This window comes from Rhinoderma darwinii, chromosome 3 (assembly GCF_050947455.1).
Source record: "Rhinoderma darwinii isolate aRhiDar2 chromosome 3, aRhiDar2.hap1, whole genome shotgun sequence".
Classification (NCBI taxonomy): Eukaryota; Metazoa; Chordata; class Amphibia; order Anura; family Rhinodermatidae; genus Rhinoderma; species Rhinoderma darwinii.
Window position 1 is genome coordinate 203,069,294 of NC_134689.1, and position 24,429 is coordinate 203,093,722.

At 41.8% G+C, this 24,429-nt stretch overlaps 1 protein-coding gene across 1 annotated transcript in view; it reads right to left on the reverse strand.

The window, feature by feature from the left end:
- The window catches only part of SLC2A13 (solute carrier family 2 member 13), a 204,934-nt gene that overhangs the window by 115,931 nt on the left and 64,574 nt on the right, over nt 1-24,429 (reverse strand). Inside the window, exon 3 of the mRNA XM_075857249.1 lies at nt 5,121-5,329. Coding sequence (XP_075713364.1) covers nt 5,121-5,329 — 209 coding nt within the window. The remainder of the gene's footprint in view (nt 1-5,120; nt 5,330-24,429) is intronic.

Here is a 24,429-nt window from a genome sequence, read left to right on the forward strand (position 1 = left end):
TAAATGCCCTATCTCCTACATAATCTGATCGGCGCTGTAATGTAGATTACAGCAGTGGTTTTTATTTTGAAAAACTGTCATTTTTGAGCAAGTTATGAGCAATTTTAGATTTATACGAATGAGTTTCTTAATAGACAACTGGGCGTGTTTTTACTTTTTACCAACTGGGCGTTGTACAGAGGAGTGTATGACACTTACCAATCAGCGTCATACACTTCCTATCGTTCCAGCTTCTTTCACTGCACAATCACGCTGGGCTGGAACAATGAGAAGTGTATGACGCTGATTGGTCACTGATTGGTCAGCGTCATACACTCCTCTGTACAACGCCCAGTTGGTAAAAAGTAAAAAAACGCCCAGTTGTCTATTAAGAAACTAATTAGCATTAATCGAAAATTGCTCATAACTTGCTAAAAAAATGATCGTTTTTCAAAACAAAAAAACACTGTTATCTACATTACAGCGCCGATCAGATTATGTAGGAGATAGGGCATTTATAATCTGGTAACAGAGCCTCTTTAACTTTGTTAGATCTTGGTGTCACTATAGTACAATTTATAGAAAGGAGTACTATAGTCTACAATTGCTAAATGGGCTAGCTAAGTTTTCAAGAGAAGGTTTAAGGACTTTGTTCCTCTGCTCCACGTATTAATGAATTTTTAAACAATAAGGGTTTGTTTTTTTATCATTTTTATAGACATCGTTTTTGCTATTTTAGAATTTCTAGAATAATTCTAGAATTTCTAGAATAAGTAGCTACATCGACTTACCTGCAAACGCTGATGCTGCTGCAGAATCAACTATAGCCTCTGGTGCCGATGTGGCCGACACGATGCAGGACCTGTGAGTGACGTCACAGCGTGATCTCTCGAGAACACGCTGTGTGTCTGTGCACTGCAAGAAGCTGGACATTCTGAAGAGAAGTGGATGATACTTCTCGTCAGAACGCCCAGCTAGTAAAAGTAGTAAAAACGCCCCGATGTACGCACATAATACACGCTCACTTGGACTTTTACTTTAAACACGCCCACTTGGACTTTTGCAAGCCTCATAAATACAAAAATGGTCATAACTTGGCCAAAAATGCTCGTTTTTTAAAAATAAAAACGTTACTGTAATCTACATTGCAGCGCCTATCTGCTGCAATAGCAGATAGGGGTTGCAAAATCTGGTGACAGAGCCTCTTTAAGTTTTGTCTTAAGCAAGTGAAATGCATCCTCGATCGGGTTGAGACCTGGTGATTGACTTGGCCATTGCAGAATATTCCACTTCTTTGCCTTAAAAAACTCCTGGGTGACTTTCACAGTATGTTTTGGGTCATTGTCCATCTGTACTGTGAAGCGACATCCTATCAACCTAGCTGCATTTGCTTGAATCTGAGCAGAAAGTACATCCCTGAACACTCCAGAATCCATCCGGCTGCTTCTGTCATCAGTCACATCATCAATAAACACTAGTGACTCAGTGCCTTTGGCAGCCATGCGTGCCCGTGCCATCACACTGCCTCCACCATGTTTTACAGGGGATGTGGTGTGCTTTGGATCATGAGCAGTTCCAAGCCTTCTCCATACTTTCTTCCTCTCATCATTCTGGTATAGGTTGATCTTAGTTACATCTGTCCAAAGAATGCTGTTCCAGAACTAGGCTGGCTTCTTTAGATGTTGTTCGTCAAAGTCTAATCTGGCCTTTCTATTTTTGAGGCTGATTAATGGTTTGCACCTTGTGGTGAACCCTCTGTATTTCCTCTCATGAAGTCTTCTCTTTATAGTAGACTTAAATACAGATACACCTACTTCCAGGAGAGTGTTCTTCACTTGGGTAGATATTGTGAAGGGGGTTTTCTTCACCAAGGAAAGGATTCTGCGATCATCCACCACTGTTGTCTTCCGTGGATGTTCAGGCCTTTTGGAGTTCACGAGATCACCAGTGCGCTCTTTTTTTTTTTCCAAGAATGTACCAAATGGTTGATTTGACCACTCCTAACATTTGTGCTCTCTCTCTGATGGATTTCTTCATTCTTTTCAGCCTAACGATGGTGTGTTTCACTTGCATTGAGAGCTCCTTTGACCTCATGTTGTGGGTTCACAGCAACAGCTTCCAAATGCAAATGCCACACCTGGAATCAACTCCAGACCTATTACCTGCTTAATTGATGATGGATTAACAAGGGAATAGCCCGTGCAGCCCATTAAATAGCTTTTGAGATAATTGTCCAAATACCTTTGGTCCCTTGAAAAAGAGGCAGCTACATATTAAAGAGCTGTAATTCCTAAACCCTTGCTCAAATTAGGATGTGAATACCCTCAAATTAAAGCGGAGAATCTGCACTTAAGCCCATATTGATTATAGAACTGTATATTCAATATGTTTTGGTAGACAGCTAAAATGCCAAAACTTGTGTCACTGTCCAAATAATTCTGGACCTAACTGTATCTTTACAGAATAGTTTTAGTTCTGGTACATTGGAGGGTTTTCGAGTGTGAACTGCCCGTTTAAGATCTTGCCACAGCTTCTCGATGGGATTCAAGTAAGGACTTTGACTCAGCTACTCCAAAACCTTAATTTTGTTTCTTTTGAGCCATTTTGAGTTGGACTTGCTTGTGTGGCTAGGTTGATTGTCATGCTGCATAACCCAACTGTGCTTGAAATTTAGGTCACATACTGATGGGCGATATTCTCCTACAGCATTAACTGTTGGGCGGACATTCACCTTAAGGATTTTCTGATAGAGAACAGAATTCCTGATTCCATCAATTATTGCAAGTTGTCCAGGTCCTGCAGAATCAAAGGAGCCCTGAACCATCACACTACCACCAACATGTGTGACTGTTGGGATGATGAGCTTATGATGGAATGAGCGGTTAGCTTTACGCCATATGTAATGAGATGTAATAATGTCTACAAAAACATTTCAACTTTTACACATTAGTCCACAGAGTATTATGCCAAAAGTCTTGGGGGGTGGGTAATCTAAATGTTTTTTGGCAAATGCGAGATGAGCCTTATGTTCTTTTTTATCAGCAGTAGTTTGGTTTTTGCAACTCTCTCATGAATGCATTTTTGCTGTGTGTCTTTCTTATTGTGGGATTGTGTATATTGACCCTAACTGAGGCAAGTACTTTCAATGTTTATCTAGGTTCTTTTGTAACATCCTGAATGACTCGTCTATGCGCTCTGGTAAAATTTTGGTAGGCCGTCCACTCCTGAATAGGTTCACCACTGTTCCAAGTTTTCTCTTTTTGTGGATAATGGCTCTCACTGTAGTGCGCTGGAGTCCCAGAGACTTCCACTGTCTCTTCTGAGCTCCCAGTGTGCTGGAGTCCCAGAGCCTTAGCTGTGGGACTCCAGTGGTTCTATTTAAGTGGTCTTTAGATCTAGCATGTCTGGCAGTTATCACTAGTGAAATTGAACTTAATTGTCAATTGAATTTAGTTAACTGGTTGTTTTAGTAGCCAAGAGGTAGATTACTTTTTCACACAGGGCCATGTAGGGCATTTTTCCTTAAATTCATGAAATCATATAAAAATAGCATTTTTAGTTTACTTGGGTTATCTTTGTCTAATATTAAAAGTAGTTTGATAATCTGAATCATTCAAGTGTGACAAATATGGATTTATTTATTAAATAATTTTTCATAGCACTGAAAAAAGGGAAAACTCAATTTTGGACTTTTACTGCTTCTTCTGAGCTCCCACGTCAGAATACATTTTTTCCACACACATGAAGCTTTCTGGATCTTGTGCAGTTTGATAAATGGCATAGTACCTTTCTAGAAGAGGCAAGGGTTTCAATTTTATTGGCATTAAACAAAAAGTTTTTTCCACTACTGGCTAATTGGCAGATTGACCTTTTGTAGCTGAATGCTGAGGCATGTACTTTATTAGAGATAAAAGCCTTGACATTGGAGTTTCTATAGGTCAATTTCTCTGCTTCTTTTTAGCTTGTAAAACCTTTACCCTAGTTAAGATTATATTACAGATATTTTATCAAATCTACTGGTTGAAAAAAGGTATGAGGAGCAAAATGTGTAGTTCATTAACGAATGCAGAATTTATCAAGTATTATCCAAAAACAAAAGAAGTAAAACAGCACTGCAAGTGTATTCTGAATTAAAGGGAATGTGTCATGTATTCAGTTTTAGTTTCATTAATTAGATAAGTCTGTATAAGGCTGGGTTCACACAGAGTTTTTTGCAGGAGGAAAATCTGCCTCAAAATTCAGTTTTGAATTTTCATGGCATTTTTCGTTGCTTTTTCCCCCGTGGCCATAAAACGCAGCGAAATACGCTTTCTCTGCCTCCCATTGATGTCAATGGGAGGTCAGAGGCGTAAACGCCCAGAGATAGGGCATGTCCCTTCTTTTTCCCACGAGCCGGTTTTCACGCTCGCAGGAAAAAAGCGCCTCCCATTGAAATCAATGTGAGGCATTTTCAGCCGTTTTTTGGCGCATTTTGCAACGCGGCTTTCGCGTCAAAAAACTCGTCAAAACGCTCAGTGTGAACTCCCCCTTTGAGAAATAATAGGTTTGTTCTGTTTTCTAAATATTGTGACTTTATTTTTAAAAACTTTACTAGAGGTGGCCATATTGGATACACACACTTCCTTTCTGTATACAGTGCCGAAGGGTATGTGCGCTTTATGGCAGCTGAAATGAATGGGAGTAAGTTGACAGATTTCAGAATATTACAGTCTCCAGGAAGCAATGGCTTGCTACCCCTCCCTCAGAGACCAGGGTGCAACAGGGAAGGTGAATACAGAGCCTTATCTGTGTGGATAGTGTAGTTATTCTGCCTTATCTAGGCTTCCAGTAATACAACACATCTGTCATTAACTTGCCCACCCGCTAATGATAATGAGAGGATTTTGCAAATTCACCTTAGTTTAAACAGCGGAGCTGCTCTAGTGGCCAGTGTGGAAACTGGAATATTTGTAAAGAAAAAAAAATGTTTTATGTTGTAAGAAAAAAAAAAAAAAGAAAAAACCGGCACCAACATTTTTTTAACAATAGGTTTAGAACAAAAACCTGATTTAAATAATAGGTCATTTTCTGATTAAACATTACCTTTAAATGCTAATTGCAATATGGGACAGAGAGGATTAAAAACAGAAGTGAAATGTTACCTGCACCTGCTTCCTTCTCTTCTTCATCAATGCTATTCTTTATACTATCATATTCTTCATCAATTGTTTGAACGCCTCGGATTTGAGACAAAACTCTTCTTGCCTTTTGTGTTTGTCCTTTCTGAATGAGCCAACGGGGACTTTCTGGTAGAAATAGAAAGCCAAGGAACTGGAGTATAGCTGGGACGGCTGAAAGCCCGAGCATATATCTGTAAAATAAAAATAAAAAGATTTAAAAAAATTTAGGGGTATGAATTTTATATATTAAAGAAAGTTTGTATTTAAAAAGAATACTAGATACATACATAACAGACAAGAATAAGTGATATGTATATCGTTTCCCAGTGTGCATACAACATTGGGATAAGACAATACTGAATGGTCTAAAGCTAAATGAAGACAAAATGTACGTTTGTTTTTCAAAAAAACTTTTGGGGAATTCTGTCACAACTTTTAATACAAAGTAGGTAGTATTAAAGTTAATATATTAAAAGGAAGGTTCATCCTTTCCTAAAACTAGACAAGTAAAAATAGAAACACTGTATGATAAATTTGGTGCAACTCGCAGAATACAAAAATTCTGGTGCATATGCTTAGTAAATCTATTCTAATGCGTTAGCATCTTTCCACTTTTTCTGTCCCTGTCCGATCTTACGAGACATGCTTCATGTTGGTGGAATTGGATCTCACGATTGCATACCAAAGAGTTAAGTGGTCTGAACAACACACAGTCAGCATTAATTAATGGAACTTTATATGGAACGGATATTGGCCCATTTATGTGAAGTGTTTTGTAACTTGTGAATGAAAAGATGAGACTAGCTTCCTCATTGGTTGGATCGGACCATGTGATCTGACACTGAGAACTAAAGGCGATTTTTGAAAAGGTTTTGTCATGTCTTTGGCTGCGGGCCGTCAGGTTCACTCACCTCCTAACAGCCGAAGCCATGGGTCCGCGAGCGCTGGCCCCATTCTCCTCCTCAGGAGACGCCAGCGCTCACTTCCACTCACCTTGGCCGGGTTCCGTAGCCATGAGACCCCTGGACTATAAGAAGGGCCCGGCCCCTTCCTGCAGTGCCTCAGCGTTGTTTGTCATATCCTAGTTTGTCTAAGCAAATGGTCTCCCAGTGTTTTCCAGTTCCCAGTGTATCCTGTATCCCGTGCTATGCTGGTCAAGTGCCGTGCTGAGCTGTAGTCGTGCTGTGCTGTATTCCACGCCTGTCCTGCTACTCCATGTCGGACGTCTGCCCGCTGCCTAGTCCCAGCCGAGCCTGCCTTGCTACTGTCCGAGCTGCCACAGGTACCCTATACGAACTATAGACTTTGACCTGCACCCTGTTGGCCAGCTGCCATACTGCCAAGGCGGTACAGCCCAGTGGGTCCACGAACCCTACGTGACAGGTTTTTAGATCAAAGTAGTAAGTCTTCTTGGGGATATGGAGTGAAATTACGGATTTTATCTCAGGAGCAATTTTGGATAATAAAATATGTTACATATGATATGCATTTTGAATATACAAATAAGATTTTTTTAATTTGCTTTTTGTTATTGTATACCTTTTTGCAAATGGATTGTTTTTATTACATGGATCTTTCTTTTTTGATAGAATGAGGGGCTATATAAAAAGATACCTTCGTACACGGCCAGTATGCCCCGAAAGAAGCAAACAGGGCGAAACCCAGTGTCTGGTAGTTGACTGGCGTGCCACGAATTTTACAATTGTATTTGCACAATTGTAGCTTTCATCTTGCGAGCATTATTAAAACTCTTTCCTGGCACATGTTGTGCTGTGCTACTCTATGTCAGCTTTATTTTAAAACCGTAGGCATTTTAGCGGATCCTGGTGACAATCTATTTGTTGACAGAAGAACCACAGAGCACAGCTGACCTCTAGCTTCCCTTGCTGCTTTCTATCTCATGCCCCCAGACCGAAGACCAGGAAGGTTGGAGGAGTAAGTCATTCCCCCGGTTACCTCACTCATATTCCCCTCCTTTGAAGTCCACACCCTCAGACTCTTTCGCCCAGTCTCCATCCGAGTGGCAATTGATTAACACCCCCCTGGGCTCACCCCACCGATTCCTGTATAGTTTTGCTGCCTGGCTTCCACAATTTCTATCCTCTGAAACACCCACTCTCATCATCGGTGACTTTAACATCCCCATTGATAACCCAATCTCCTCATCTGCCTCCCAGTTTCTATCTTTAACCTCTTCCCTAGGTCTGCCACAACTTACTAATTGTAATACACATGAAGACTTGATCTGGTCTTCTTCCAGCTCTGCTCTTTATCCGACCTTATCAACTCTCCTATCTGACCACAACCTTCTCTCCTTTCCTAACAAAAATGGTCTGCCTCCTCAGGACATGCCGACCTATGAGACAGAAATCTACATGCCATTAACACTCAGCAACTCAGACAGTCTACAGATCATTGTCCCCATACACTTCTCTTTACAACGCCCACTTGGTCAAAAGTAAAGACACGCCCAGTTGGTCTCTAAGAAACTAATTAGCATAAATCTAAAATTGCTCATAACTTGCTCAAAAATGATAGTTTTTCAAAATAAAAACCACTGCTGTTATTTACATTACAGCGCCGATCAGATTATGTAGGAGATCGGGCACTTATAATCTGGTGACAGAGCCTCTTTAAAGAGGCTCTGTCACCAGATTCTTAAATCCCTATTGCATGTGATCGGCGCTGCAATGTAGATAACAGTAACGTTTGTTTGTTTTTTTTAAAAACATTCATTTTTGGCCAAGTTATGAGCTATTTTATATATATATATATATATATATATATATATATATATATATATATATGCAAATGAGCTTTGAAATGGACAACTGGGCGTGTTTTTTTCGTATGTCCAACTGGGCGTGTATTGTGTTTTTAACTGGGCGTGTTTACTTGTTTTACTAACTGGGCGTTGTGAATAGAAGTGTATGATGCTGACGAATCAGTGACCAATCAGCATCATGCACTCCTCTCCATTCATTTACACAGCACATAGTGTTCTTACTAGAACGATGTGCAGCCACATACACAAGTGTCCTGATAATGAATACACATGACCTCCAGCCTGGACGTCATGTGTATTCAGAATCCTGACACTTCTGAATCTTTTCTGCAAGATTTCCAGCAAGGGAAACAAAATCTCGTTTACCTTGTAATCTCGCGAGATTACGCGTGGCTTGAATCTCACAGAAAAGATTCAGAAGTGTCAGGATTCTGAATACACATGACGTTCAGGCTGGAGGTCACGTGTATTCATTATCAGGACACTTGTGTATGTGGCTGCACATCGTTCTAGTAAGAACACTATGTGCTGTGTAAATGAATGGAGAGGAGTGCATGATGCTGATTGGTCACTGATTCGTCAGCATCATACACTTCTATTCACAACGCCCAGTTAGTAAAACAAGTAAACACGCCCAGTTAAAAACACAATACACGCCCAGTTGGACATACGAAAAAAAACACGCCCAGTTGTCCATATCAAAGCTCATTTGCATATATATATAAAATAGCTCATAACTTGGCCAAAAATGATCGTTTTTAAAAAAAAACCAAAACGTTACTGTTCTCTACATTGCAGCGCCGATCACATGCAATAGGAGATAGGGATTTGAGAATCTGGTGACAGAGCCTCTTTAAATTTAGAATTCTCTTCTGTTCATTCACTTTGTATTTTGTTAGTTGATAAAAAAAAGCTAATAATACATCTATTTTTGAAAGAATTCTTACTTTGCAGCATTTTTCCACAACTGCCTAAAACTTTTGCACAGTAATGTATAATTATTTTTTACTTATAGAATATAATATTTATATTTGCCTTTTTGAGTTCTATAACAAAACACTATGTAGCATTGTACAATGCCATGTATGGGTAGGTTCACACAGAGTTTTTTGCAGGGAGGGAGAAAATCTGCCTCAAAATTCAGTTCGAATTTTGAGGCAGATTTTGCTCTGCATGCACGGCGTTTTTCGCCCGCGGCCATTGACCGCCTATGGGCAAAAATGCAGCGAAATATGCTTTCTCTGCCTCCCTTTGATGTTAATGGGAGGTCAGAGACAAACGCCCAAAGTTAGGGCAGGTCTCTTCTTTTTCCCGCGAGACTGTTTTTTTTGCTCGCGGGAAAAAAAACGCCTCCCATTGAAATCAATGAAAGGCATTTTCGGCCATTATTTGGCGTGTTTTCCCACGTGGTTTCCGCATCAAAAAACTCTGTGTGGACATACCCTTAGGTGCATAAAAAAATAAATCCTATACAGTTTCTATATAGGTAACAGGACAGATGCTATAGACCAGAATGAACTCTCACACTCACTACAAAAAACAAAGACAGATCTGTCGGATTCAAATCCTCACACACATGAAAGTATTGATATTAAAAGCAAGTGCCAAGTCTCAGAGAGTTATGAATGGTTGTCATAGAAGAAGAGTGCTGTCACTAAGTGCTGATGGGTGGGGACCCCCGCAGGATTCCACTGATCGGTGTTGTATGTGATATCCTAAAGAAAATCCCTTCAGGAATGGGATTAACAGACATAGTGGGGCTATCTAAACAATGGACTAGGCCTGAATTACAGGACTAAAAAACTTCACAAATCTTATTTACGGTTTTAACAATCTACTACAAGAGCCAATTAAAATTCTGCTTTTATCCTGCTGATCCATATTGTCTCGTAAACCTGCCATTTGTTAGCATTTTTGTTTTATTTTAATTAACCATCGAAAGGTATCACATACGGAGGATTTGTTTTATATCTCAACTAAAATTGTAAATAGCTTATACATCTCTGTACAATATCCGAGCCATAAAACGGAACCCATAGAAGTCTATGCGGCAATATTTCACTACCACATGCCTCTAATTTAATCTCTGAAAACAATACTGTCCATCTTCATATTAAAACAAATAAAGCCTACACAAAGGGTATATAAAAAAAAAACAACTTAAAATATTCCTATATTTTATAGAAAAACTGCCATGAGTGTCTTACCTTACTGTAGCAAAGTATAATATGCGTTAAACTGTTCAAAAGCTCGCCATTTCTTATTGTAGCAAGCTTTCATAGGTAACATTCATGACATTAATTTATGGTCTTATTGATATTTTATTTCTATCGTCTAACACAATACAAAATATTTTCTGAAGTATATAGTTCAATTTAGAAATTAAAAAGTTTATAATTTTGTAGTTCAGACAGTCAGTAAAGGCAGCGCCTTCTATTAGCGTAATATTTTAGACTGTTCATATGCAACTAACTTGCATATATAATGAGATGAGGATGACACGAGTGGCTTGAGAAGTCTAAGGTCAGACATGCTCAAGTCCCTGTTCTAAAAGGCTTTAAATTTACAATGTCATAAAAATTAAATATAAGGTTTCATAAAAATTAAATATAGGGTTTCATACACAACACAGACAAATCAATGCCAAGCATACAAGCCAAATAAATGAGTCACAAGGATTTCTGTTCATGGGTAGGCAGTTATCCATATTTATGCCTCATTTAAATAAATAGGATATTTTGCCATATGACAAAGAGGTGTATTTAAATGTCACAGTAGGCATGCTGTTTATCACAACATTATACAGGTTTATTTGCATTACTACTGCTAGGTATAGTTTAGGTCCTGTTCTTATCTCAGCTTCGTTCGGGGCTTCCGTAGCAGATCTGGCAGAAAATACCAGAAATAATAGCGCAGAATGCTGAGCTGTTCCAGGTAAAATCATGGACATGCCGACAGAAACCAAAGTCAATTACTGCTGTCGGTCACCAGTGGTGTTTCGTCATGCAACTAAACCAGCGCTTTCCGATTTTCAGTTGCTCTGACGAATTAGAAAAGTAGAATTAGTACTTACCTATAATTCTGTTTATACGAAACCCTCCATGACAGCACCACAGGAGGTTGAATCTCCTCCCCCAATAGGGACAGGGACACGCAAGAGGTTTAAAAGCCCCTCCCCCACCTCCCCCTCCTCGGTGTATTTCAAGTAACCACAAGGATTAAATGCTTCAATTTTGTTTACTTGACATATATACATAACAAAAAGTTAGGAAGGGTAATAAGGGTGCAGTCATGGAGGGTTTTGCAGAATTAATTACGAATTCTACTTTCTCCATCCTCCATGACCGCACCACAGGAGGAATACCAAATAACTTATTAGGCAGGGATTACAGTATGGAAAACCTTTCTACTAAAGGATAGGTCTCTGCTAAAGGATAAGTTCAGTCTATAATCCTTAGTAAACATGTGGATAGAGGACCAAGTTGCGGCCTTGTAGATCTGCTCCACGGATGCATTTAGTTTTTCAGCCCATCATGTAGCCATGGCTCTAGTGGAATGAGCTCTAAGTTTTACTGGACTTTGTATTTGATAGGTCTCACGTATGGTTCTCTTGATCAAGTTGGCAGATGGTATTTTTTGAAAGCTTTTTGCCTTTATATGGCCCCCAGAATTGTATGAAGGAATGTGGGTCTTGTCTCCAATTTTGTGTAGTTTTTAGATCTTGTAGAATAATTCTACCAATGTCTTCGGTATCAAATTTCCTCTGTGTCTCATTAGAAGGCCGTTGATAAAAAAGACGGCAATATTAAATATTAAGTTAGATGTAAATCTAAAATACAACTTTGGGAAGAAAAGAAGGATCAGGACGAAGAACAACTATCTTCTAAAATTCTTAGATATGGTTCTCTGATGAAGAGGATCTGTATTTCACTAACCCTACGAGCAGAGCTTATTGCAATTAGGAAAACTGCTTAGGAAAGCTTTTGATGTCAGAGTAAGGGGTTTAAATGGGGGACATAATCAACCCCTGTAGAATTACACTACCGTTCAAAAGATTGGGGTCACCCAGACAATTTTGTGTTTTCCATGAAAACTCACACTTATATTTATCAAATGAGTTGCAAAATGACTAGAAAATATAGTCAAGACATTGACAAGGTTAGAAATAATGATTTTTAGTTCAAATAATAATTTTCTCCTTCAAACTTGAATGCTCCATTTGCAGCAATTACAGCATTGCAGACCTTTGGCATTCTAACTGTTAATTTGCTGAGGTAAATCGGGAAAAGTTTCACCCCATGCTTCCAGAAGGCCCTCCCACAAGTTGGATTGGCTTGATGGGCACTTCTTGCGTACCATACGGTCAAGCTGCTCCCTCAACAGCTCTATGGGGTTGAGATCTGGTGACTGCGCTGGCCACTCCATTACAGATAGAATACCAGCTGCCTGCTTCTTCCCTAAATAGTTCTTGCATAATTTGGAGGTGTGCTTTGGGTCATTGTCCTGTTGTAGGATGAAATTGGCTCCAATCAAGCACTGTCCACAGTGTATGGCATGGCGTTGCAAAATGGAGTGATAGCCTTCCTTATTCAAAATCCCTTTTACCTTGTACAAATCTCCCACTTTACCAGCACCAAAGCAACCCCAGACCATCACATTACCTCCACCATGCTTGACAGATGGCGTCAGGCACTCTTCCAGCATCTTTTCAGTTGTTCTGCGTCTCACAAATGTTCTTCTGTGAGATCCAAACACCTCAAACTTCTATTCGTCTGTCCATAACACTTTTTTCCAATCTTCCTCTGTCCAATGTCTGTGTGCTTTTGCCCATATTAATCTTTTCCTTTTATTAGCCAGTCTCAGATATGGCTTTTTCTTTGCCACTCTGCCCTGAAGGCCAGAATCCCGGAGTCGCCTCTTCACTGTAGACGTTGTCACTGGCATTTTGCGGGTACTATTTAATGAAGCTGTCAGTTGAGGACCTGTGAGGCATCTATTTCTCAAACTAGAGACTCTAATGTGCTTGTCTTGTTGCTCAGTTGTGCAGCGGGGCCTCCCACTTCTCTTTCTACTCTGGTTAGAGCCTGTTTGTGCTGTCCTCAGAAGGGAGTAGTACACACCGTTGTAGGAAATCTTCAGTTTCTTGGCAATTTCTCGCATGGAATAGCCTTCATTTCTAAGAACAAGAATAGACTGTCGAGTTTCACAAGAAAGCTCTCTTTTTCTAGCCATGTTGAGAGTTTAATCGAACCCACAAATGTAATGCTCCAGATTCTCAACTAGCTCAAAGGAAGGTCAGTTTTATAGCTCCTCTAAACAGCAAAACTGTTTACAGCGGTGCGAACATAATTGCACAAGGGTTTTCAAGTGTTTTCTAATCAGCCATTAGCCTTCTAACACAGTTAGCAAACACAATGTACCATTAGAACACTGGAGTGATGGTTGCTGGAAATGGGCCTCTATACACCTATGTAGATATTGCATTGAAAAACAGACGTTTGCAGCTAGAATAGTCTTTTAGCACATTAACAATGTAGAGTGTATTTCTGATTAATTTAATGTGATCTTCATTGAAAAAAAATGCTTTTCTTGCAAAAATAAGGAAATTTCTAAGTGAGCCTAAACTTTTGAACGGGAGTGTACATTAAGATCCCATAAGGGGGATACATTGGATACCTTGGGAGAAAGCCTACAAGCTGCTTTAAAGAACCTTTTTATTCATCTAGAATTGGCTAAAACTGCATCAAAGAAAGAACTTCGGGCCGAGAATTGAACTTTTAAAGTACTGGGTCTTAATCCTTTCTCTAATCCTGCTAGTAGAAAGTTCAATATTTTTGCAATGTTAAGATGATGGATATCTGGTATATCTGATCCTGACCAAGAAATAAATGTTTCCATTCCTTGTTATAAATTGTGTTATTTTCAATCCTGCTTTTCCTTAGGGTCTCAATGACAGCATCTGAGACCCCTCTGGACTTTAAAATGAAGCTTTTGAAAGTCAGGCAGCTAATTGAAACTTCTGGGGTTCTCGATGTAGGATCGGCCCCTGATATAGTATATCCTGAGACACAGATAGAGGCAAAGGATCTGACATTTTTAGCCTGTTTAGCAGACCAAACCAGGACCTTTTTGGCCAAAACCGAGCTATTAAGATCAGTTTGACGGATTCCCGGCAGACAGGGGTGTAGCTAAAGGCTCATGGGCCCTGGTGCAAGAATTCAGCTTGGGCCCCCCAACCCCTACCCGACACCACCAGACCCCTGCACGTGCCTATGTACAGCCGCCTTGACCAACAGCCCCAATGGATGCTCCCACAGCATAATGCCCCTCATAGCTGCCTCTACAGTAGAATGCCCCCACGCAGTATAAAGTCCCCATAGCTGCCCCAACACAATATAAATGCCCCCATAGCTGCCTCCACACAGTATAATTCCCCCATACAGTATAATGCTCCCCATAGCTGCCCCCACACAGTATAATGCACCCCATAGCTGCCCCCACACAGTATAATGCCCCGACACAAAATAATGCCCCCATAGCTGCCTCCACACAGTATAATTCCCCCATACAGTATAATGCTCCCCATAGCTGCCCCCACACAGTATAATGCACCCCATAGTTGCCCCCACATAGTATAATGCCCCCATACAGAATAATGCCCCCCATAGCTGCCCCACACAGTATAATGCCCCCATACATTATAATGCAGCCATATATGCATAATAGAAAATTAATAAAATTACTTACCTATCCCCGTTCCCACACCGAGTGGAGGATCCTTCTCCTCCTTTGTTCTGTGCTATGAGTAACTAGGTGCAGACTGGCGTGATGATGTCACTACATCGCGCCTGTCCGCGTCGAGCCGCTTAGGGCACAGTGAATGATGGAGCAAGGAGCCGTCAGCTCCTTGCTCCAGCATTTAATGGAACTGGAACCTCGGTGAGTGACTCGCGACCCCCCGGAGGTCTTCACACTACAACCCAGGAGGTCGCGACCCACAGTTTGTAATGTATTGTGCAGATTGCGGTGGAGAGAAAGGGGGCTGTAAACACACCGCAAACACACACAATACGATACATTACAGGCCCCCTCTGCAGCTCACCTGGAGTCTTGCAGGATCTTCCGCACTGGCCCTTCCAGGCTGGCTCGAACTCCCCTCACGTGACATCACGGTCACATGGTACACTCAGTGTACCATGTCTCTGTGACGTCTAAGGAGACCGGCCCGTAACCAGGAAGCGCCGGAGAATTAATTTAATCATTAGCGCATTGTGAGGCAGTGGGGGCCCTGTGGGCCCCCCAGGCTTAGGGGCCCGGTCGCAACTGTGACCCTTATAGCTAGACCACTGCCAGCAGACTTTCTGGAGAATTCTGGGGAGAAGAGGAATAGGAGGAAATGCATATGCTAGGGGAAAGCTCCATCTGTGTGCTAATGCATCTATTGACAGGCTTGATTCTCTTGGATTGAGAGAATAGAAGGAAACTTTTGCGTTTCCCCGAGTGGCAATAAATCCACCACTGGTAATCCCCGTATTTGAGTGATCTATCTGAAGACATTGTCTTGTAGACAACATTTTCCTGGATCTAAGTCTGTTCAGAAAGTCTGCTTGTACATGATGGATCCCTTTAGATGAAGAGCTGTAAGGGAAAGAAGATTCTTTTCTGCCCATAAAAATATTTGATCTGATAATGTCAAGTTTATTTTCGCCTTGTGCCCTCCTTGTGGAGAAATGCTACAGTGGTCATGTTGTCCGAGTAAACTTTTATGTGGGTATTTTTGAGTAGATGATGAGCAGCTTTCAGTGTTTCCCACACCGCTATCAAATCTAGAAAATGTGAAGATAGATTTTTGACGTTTTCGGGCCATGTGCCCTGGAGGGATCTTGCTCCCCAGCCTCTTTTGCTGGCATCAGAGGTTATCGACATTACTGGAGCAGGATATCAGGGAATTCCTTTATCCAGGTTTTTTTTCGATTCTGCCACCAGTAGAGATATTTTTACTTTCTTGGCTAAGATTATTATTTTCTGCAAGGATAGAGGGGATTTGTCCCATTTGCTGAGAACCAGGGATTGAAGACATCTGCAATGAGCTTGTGCCCACATTGCTGACTGTATGCACAACGTCATGGATCCTAGAACGGACATGGCTTTTGAGGATACTGGAAGGAGAATATTTTTGCCATTAAATCCGTCTTTCTCTAGGGGAAGAAAATACATTTGGTTTCAAGAGTCCAGAATAGTTCCCAGGAATATTCTTCTGCAAAAGGGGAAATGTTGGTCTTTTGTTTGTTCACTATCCACCCTAGGCTCCCCAGGAGTTGGCACGTTTGGAAGATTTGATTTTCTAGAAGAGGTATGGAGGATGCCACTATCAATAAATATGGAGTGATGTGAATATCCTGTGTTCTGGGGTATGCCATAACTTCCGCCATAACTTTTGTGAAATTTCTGGGAGTAGATGATATTCCAAATGGAAGTGCGTTTAATTGAAGATGGAGGATGCTATTGTCGCGAAGGGTCTGTGGACCCACTGGGTCGTACCGCCTTGGCAGTAAGGCAGCTGGCCAACAGGGAGCAGGTGAATGTCTATAGTTCTATAGGTACCTGTGGCAGCTCAGACAGCAGCAGTGCAGGCTCGGCTGTTACTTAGGTAGCAGGCGGACGTCAGGCGAGGTGAAGCAGGTCAGACGAGGATGCAGCACAGCACGATTTTGGCACAGCTCAGTGCTAGACCAGAAAGATATGGATTGCTAAGAACAGGAACTGGAAACAAGTATAGGTACAGGGGCAGGCACTGGAACAGGAAACACACTAGGAGGCCATCACATAGACACACTAGGGAACACAACGCCGCTCAGGCAGAGAACTAGGGGGCTGGACCAGTTATAGTACAGGGTATTCACAGGTCAAAGTTCATCCATGTGGTCCGGTGTGCGCGCTGCCCCTTTAAGAGCGGGCACAAGCGTGCGGGCGCACCCTACGGGATCCGGAAGAGGTGAGTGGACGCGAGCGCTTACTGACTCGTGGCTGCGGCTGTCAGGGGGAGGTTGGAGCTGACAGCCCGCAACCACGGACATTACAGCTATATTATTGGATTGCTGCAAACCTTTAGAATTTTTTTGTATGTGGGATGGATTGGGACGTGATAATATACGTCCTGATGGTCTTTGGTTACCATCAGAAAATTGTGATCTATTGTTGGTTGATTTTACGAACTCCATCTTAAAATAACAATATTTCACATATTTGTTCAAAGGCTTTAAATTTATTATTATCCTGAATGTTCCAGTTGGCTTCTTCACCAGGAAAAGTCAAGAATATTGCCCCTGTTCTAGTTCTGTTATGGGAACAGGTGAAATCACTTCCATCCTTAACAGTTTCTGGAGACCTTCTTTCAGGGCTAATTGAAGAGTTATTGAAGGAAGATTTGACAAACCTGTTGGGGGGATAAGATGTAAATTCTATTCTGTAGCCTTCAGATATTGATTTCAGTATCCACAGATTTTTTGTAATCCTTTGCCAGTAGGGAAGGAATCCCAATATTTTTCCTCCTATACATCTAGCGTCATTGTTTGTCTTGACCTCGATTTTGATTAAAGAAATTTTTTCTTTTGTTACCACCTTTTGGGTAACTCCATCTCCCACATTTCCCATTACCCCTGTAGTTCTGGGTTTGATGAAAGGACCGTTTCTTTTTAATCACTTTGGGTTTGAGTGTTATTTTTGTCATTATATTTTTCTAATATAGTATCAAGGTCAGGGCCAAAAATGTATTCTCCCTGGAAGAGAAGGTTGCATAGTCTGGTAGTATTAGACGAGATTACAGCCACCCCTTAGGCAATTCTCACTGATTCGGCTGATGCATCAGCTAAGAATCCTGTTGCCTGTTGTAGTAAAGGGATGGAAGTTAGTATATCTTCCCTAGGGGTACCTTCTTTAAGAAGTAACTCCAGCTGACCCAGCCATCAGTACATGGACCTTGCTACGCATGTAGCTCCAATGCTTCCCATAATTTCTTCAGGAGACTGTCAGCCTTTCTGTCCAGTGGCTCCTGCAGCTGGGATGAATTCTCAAATGGGAGAGTTGTTTTTTTCCCCACCTTAGCCACCTGTATATAAATTTTAGGAATCTCGATCCATCCTTTTATCTTATCTTCTTCTAGTGGAAATTGGTCTTAATTCTGAGCGGAAAGACAGACGTATTTCTGAATATTTCCATTCCTCCTCAATAAAGCCTGTACATTTTTGTGGATGGAAACGAATGGTTTTATTTTCAGTCCCAACCTTGCGAACATATCATCCTGAATTGTGCACTTCCATAGTGGATCTCACTACGGATAACAATTCCTGCATATATTCCGAAGAGAAATAATATTTATTGTCTTCATGAGGTGTAGATCTGGACCTAGAAGGAAACTCCCCTTCCTCAAAAAAATCACCTGATATAGAGGGAAGATAACTTTCCACATCAGAATTAGAAGTTCTCGCTTTTTTTGGATTGGGAGTAGAATCAGGAAGAATAAGACTTTGCGTGAATTATGCCATAGATGATTGTTTTTTTTTGTTTTTGTTTTTTTTAAGAAAAAGCACATTTACTGACAGAGGGATCTTTTTTAGGTTTAGGAGTATCCTTGTTAGTCTAAAAGATAACATAGGGAAGGGAAGTAAATAACCCGAATAATAAATAAACCCCAAAAATAGAATAACTTACGACTCCTGTTTTCCTACTGGACTCAGTGGGAGCAGGACGAGACACAGCTTCCAATTCAGACATGATTAGCCAAAATCACCTGTGCAGAAAAAGGTCCTACCTTACCAGGAATGTCTTTTTTTAACAGGCTGAAACAGCATCTGACCTTAAAATGTATCCCCTAAGGGTGGGACTTCCGACTGTCGGGCACCAGGATGGAAGAAGAGTGAAACGCCAACTGCAGCAGGGATTCTTCAGTACATGCCATATCTCTCATTCCAAATGGACCGGAAGCGCCGCCCACGTTACCCCTGAACAGAAGCGCATGATCATGCAACCGGAAGTGCACATCGCACATTGGAAGTGATGCACTTTGAACCTGGCAGACCGCATGCTTTCCCTGGAGGGGTAGAGGCAAGGCTTGGAAGCTCCATAGAGGACCGGAGCCTTCCACAACCACCCCATCATTATCATAGGCGCAAGAGGGTTGGTATTTGGTCGCGAGTCCCGGGGAAACAGTAACAGCCATGAGGGCGAAAAGCAAGGCTACTTAACCCGGCTGCCTGGTGAGTAATCCTAAAGCCATACCCTGTCACAAAACCAGCGCAGGCTCTCTTGCATGCCCCCCCTGATAAGGACAGGAAAAAGACTGGGGTGAGGGAGGTGGAGAGGGGCGTTTAACCTCTTGTGTGCTTCTGTCCCTATTAGGGGAGGAGATTAAACCTCTAGTGGTGCGGGGATTTGAGAAAATGGAAAGCCAAACACAGGTGTGAACCCAGCCTTAGAAAAGTTATAAAAGTTTATTCATTATTATTACATGCGATAAACACTCATCTTTAGTATTGCATAAAAATTAGGAAAAACTGTTCGATTTTTACTTTTTGTATCCGGAAGCGAAATTTCATTGTTCATGTGACAGTATTAACAGGGCTGAGGAAGTAATGGCATATTCTAGCGATAGGTCATCATTTTCTATAGAAAAAAATCTAATCTAATCATGCATGTAATAAATGCAGACAGGGATAACTAAATAAGCAAGTAGCAAATCAAATATAGTCTCTGGTTCCCAAATGCATTATCTGAATTGCTTATTTATTTAGCTAGCAAGTACATGTTTGTATACACAGAGGTGACCTGTTAGGCTTTATCATATACATATCCTAAACTGCCAGAATGCATTTTTAAAAGATTGGTGCTTGGTTCATAACCGATTTGATTAGTTGCTACTTAAATATTGTGGGCTAAGCTTGTAACGTGGATTTAATTATGATACACTGCAGGCAGACTAATAACCGATTAACTTCTTTATTACAGAGTATAAGTTTCAGAAAATCGCTCAATAACCAAGGTCGAGGACCTCTACCTCCGCAGGAGTTCCCACAGTGCCCGTTTGTGTCAAAGGAATCCGTGTTTTTATCAATTAATTTTTCCAGGTTTAAACTGTATCTGCATCTTCAGAACGCAGATACAGTTGAGCCCAATGGTAAAGCAGGGGACTGTAAATATTCACTATATATTGCCGGACGCGAGGCAGTGACATCATCATGCAGGTCTGCGCTGCACAAACCAGAGGAGTAGAGGGATCTCCTCCACTCGTCGTTGGAACGGGGTTAGGCGAGTATGTATATTATTTTTATCGGGCACTATTGGGGCTGTGTGGGGGCAGCTATTGAGGACTTTATACTATGTGTAGGGCAGCTATGGGGGGCATTATACTGTGTGGATGGCAGCTATGGGGGCATTATACTGTGTGGTGGCCAGTTGTGGGAGCATTATACTGTGTGGAGGGCAGCTATGGGGGGCATTATACTGTGTGGTGGCCAGCTATGGGGGACATTATACTGTGTGGTGGCCAGTTATGGGGGGCATTATACTGTGTAGTGGCCAGTTATGGGGGCACTCAGTGGCAGATTAAGTAGACCATAGGCCCTGGGCAGTTCCCCAAACTTGGGCCCCCCTTTCCCACTGCTGCTCTGACATGCCTTTAGTGAATACCACCTTCCTATGTGAGCATTGACAAATGGGTGATACAATTCCCCTTGTCAAAAAGCTGTATCCCTACATACTGACAGTCTCAAACCATCGTGGACAGCATCACGCTGTGCAGGGACAGATCTTCTTGACAATGGGAATGGTATTCCGCATTTGTCTATTAGTCCTGGACTACACTTTGTGGAATACAAGGATTTCCTATAATAGACATGTAAAGAGAGGGGAAAGATCCTCTTTTAATCCGGTGACTCACAAGTGATGTCTTCTCTGATGGGAGTCGCTCTCTTTTCTTTTCTATCTAGCACAGACCGCTATGGCCACTTCTTCTGATGACTGCAGAGTTTCCCGATGAGAAATATTTGCCCCTCGCTTCTGCAGCCATTTCCAGCCTCTATAGAAATACAAAACTTCAGACACCAAGGCCCAGGCCGATACATTAAAGGGGTTGTCCGGGCGCGGACCAGTTTTCCATACTGATGTCCTATCCACAGGATAGTTCATCAGTATATGATCGGTGCGGGTCCGACACCCAGACCCCACACTGATGAGATGTTGTGGCTGCTTCCGGGCACCGGTTGTTGTGCAGCGTTCAGTCCTCGTATTTCTGGAGGCAGATGGCTACATATACTGCATAGCGGCCGTTCTGCTGAACTTCAACTCCGCTTCCATTCACTTGAGTAAGAGCAGAGCTGCAGTATTGCACCACACACGCTATACTGTAACCGGAGAAATCTGCTTCCGGCATGGACATCCGGTTCCCATAGGCAGCTAAAACAGCTGATCGGTACAGGGTCTGAGTGTCAGATCCCCACCGATCATAAACTTATGACCTATCTTGTGGCTAGGTCATCAGTTGTCTGTGTGTAGGCAACCATTTTTACTTAGACAATTAAATTGGGACCCTAGAACACATGCAGACCACAGAACTTTTAAACTATTGCAGTCCCCAAACCAGACCCCCTAAACAAATACAGACTTCAGAACAAGCACCCTAAATGAATACAGACCATTGACAATGCCTCCTAAATACAGACCTCGGACCAGACTCCTAAATACAGACCCTACACAAGACCCCCTAAACTAATACAGACCCCCTAAATACAGACTCCTAAATAAAGACCCCATATATACAGAACCAGACCCCTAAATACAGACCCTAGACCTGACCCCGTAAACTATTAATGACCCCAGACCAGACTCCCTAAACTAATACAGACTCCAGACCCCTAAATACAGACCCCAGACCAGACCCCCTAAACTAATACAGACCCCCTAAACTAATACAGACCCCAGAGTGACCTTATGTCTGCAGGTCCTTTTGGAGGATACAGACAATGCAGATCTGTCGCGGTTTTTGCAGAGATTTGCGGCAAATACTGCAATGTACTTTGGAAAGCAATGGGCCCCCGGGAAACTCGGGCGGCTGCCCGAAACGCTCCTTTTATGATCTGCCATTGGGGCCGTTATACTGTGTGGTGGCAGCTATGGGGGGCATTATACTGTGTGTGGGAAGCTTTGGGAGCTTTATACTGTGTGGAGGGCAGTTATGGGGCATTATGATGTGTGTGGGCAGCTATGGGGAATTATAATGTGGGGAGCGCTATAGGGGCAATTTACTGTGTGGGGGCGTCATGGGGTATATTATATACAGTAGTATACAGCAGGCTCAGGAGATAAATATTAGTTCAATGGCTTAGCATGCAAATAGGGGATGTGGCGTAAATTGTTCATTAATTGTAATAGAGGTTACATGTTCAATTAATCGTGATTTTGATTTAGATCATAATCGCACAGCCTTAGGTCTGAGTACCTTAGGCACAACTGTTTAAAGGGGTATTGTAAAGTAAGTAGATAGTTCAAAGTCCATACAAATCAGTCCCTCGAATAAGATAAATTACTGCCCCTTTAACTGGTTGCAGACACAAAACGTGCTTGCCAAATTAGGAGGAGGAGCATTCTGGTGATGTGTGACACACAGTGTGTTGGCGTGATCAGGAGAGGGGCAACGGCTGTAATACACAGCCGAAGCCCCACATTGACGGCGGAGAGAAGAGAAACCTCTTCTCTCCGCCGATAACCACTTGAATGCTGCGATCAAAGCTGAAATAAAAATAAGCAAGTGGACCCCCCTTTGATCGCATCATAGGGAATTCCTGTGACGCGATCGAGGGACATGCCATATATAGACAGACAGGCAAGGGTCCACTGAAGGACCCCAGGGGTAACTGACCAGATTTCCTGTTAGGACATACTGAGATATGCCCTAACAACTGCCTGTGTACCATCAGTACACAGGCTAATATACTGGTATATAGGCATACATTTTTTATGATGATCGGTGTATGGTGCAAAAAAATTAATAAATGAAAACTGCAGCGGAACTGCTTTTTTTCTGCATTTTTGCCAAAATAAAAAATTTATTTAAATGAAACGATAACGTAAACGTACCAAAAAATGCCACCTACATAAACTACAACTCGTCCCGCAAGAAAAAATGTCTCATACAGCTATGTTGAACAAAAAAAAAACAAAAAAAGGAGGCTAACAGGGAAATATAAGAAAATTGTTCTATCCTCATGGCCATGTCCTTAAGGGTTTACGACCACTTTGTACTGGCTATAACAAACATAACTTGCTTGTAAATTGTATATTTAGAACAAGGAAATATTACTTCAAATAATGCTGGTCACTCAGATTACCACAAGGAGTGGAGGGATGACCAAACTTCACTTGATAATTATATTCTGGATATAATTTATTCAGTCAATATTCAGACCTTGATGACACTTTATGGTGTTAGATTCCCAGACACTAGGACAGACACTCTTATTTTCAGTTTCTTTCTACCTAACTCCCTTAAAGAGGCTGTCACCAGATTATAAATTCCCTATCTCCTACATAATGTGATCGGTGCTATAACATAGATAACAGCAGTCATTTTTATTTTGAAAAACAATCAATTTGGACGGAGTTATGACCTATTTTAGATTTATGCTAATGACTAATAGACAACTGGGCGTGTTTTCGCATTTGACCAACTGGGCGTTGTAAAGAGAAGTGTATAACGCTGATCAATCAGCGTCATACACTTCTCATCCTTCCCGCCCAGCTTCTTTCACTGCAGACAGCGTTACTGTGATGTCACTTCCTCCCACAGGTCCTTCACCGCCGCATCGGGAGAGAGAAGACACATTGTCTCCAGGTGTCCGAGAGGGTAGAGTCTCTAGGGAGTTCACTATGCTTACCTGCACACTGTCATGCTGCTACAGATTCAACTCTACCCTCTCGGACGCCTGCAGACGAGGTGTCTTCTCTCCTCTTCCGATGCGGCGGTGAAGGACCTGTGGGAGGAAGTGACGTCACAGCGTGATCTTGCGAGATCACGGTGTGCAGTGAAAGAAGCTTGGCGAGAACGATAAGAAGTGTATGACGCTGATTGGTCAGCGTTATACACTTCTCTTTACAACGCCCAGTTGGTCAAAAGTGAAAACATGCCCAGTTGTCTATTAAGAAAGTAATTAACATAAATCTAAAATAGGTCATAACTCCGTCAAAATGTATCGTTTTTCAAAATAAAAACCACTGTTATCTACATTACAGCACCAATCACATTATGTAGGAGATAGGGAACTTATAATCTGGTGACAGAGCCTCTTTAACGGTCATCACCTCGACGCCCTTTTTTTTAACCCCGCCCCTTCTCTCTCGCTATACTCTTTCTATACAGGGGCCGCACCAATCACTTTGACTAGTGCGGCCACCTGATCTGTGCACTAATGCAGGGCTCAATGGGAACCCCCCTTAGGTTACAGGGCTACTGTATTA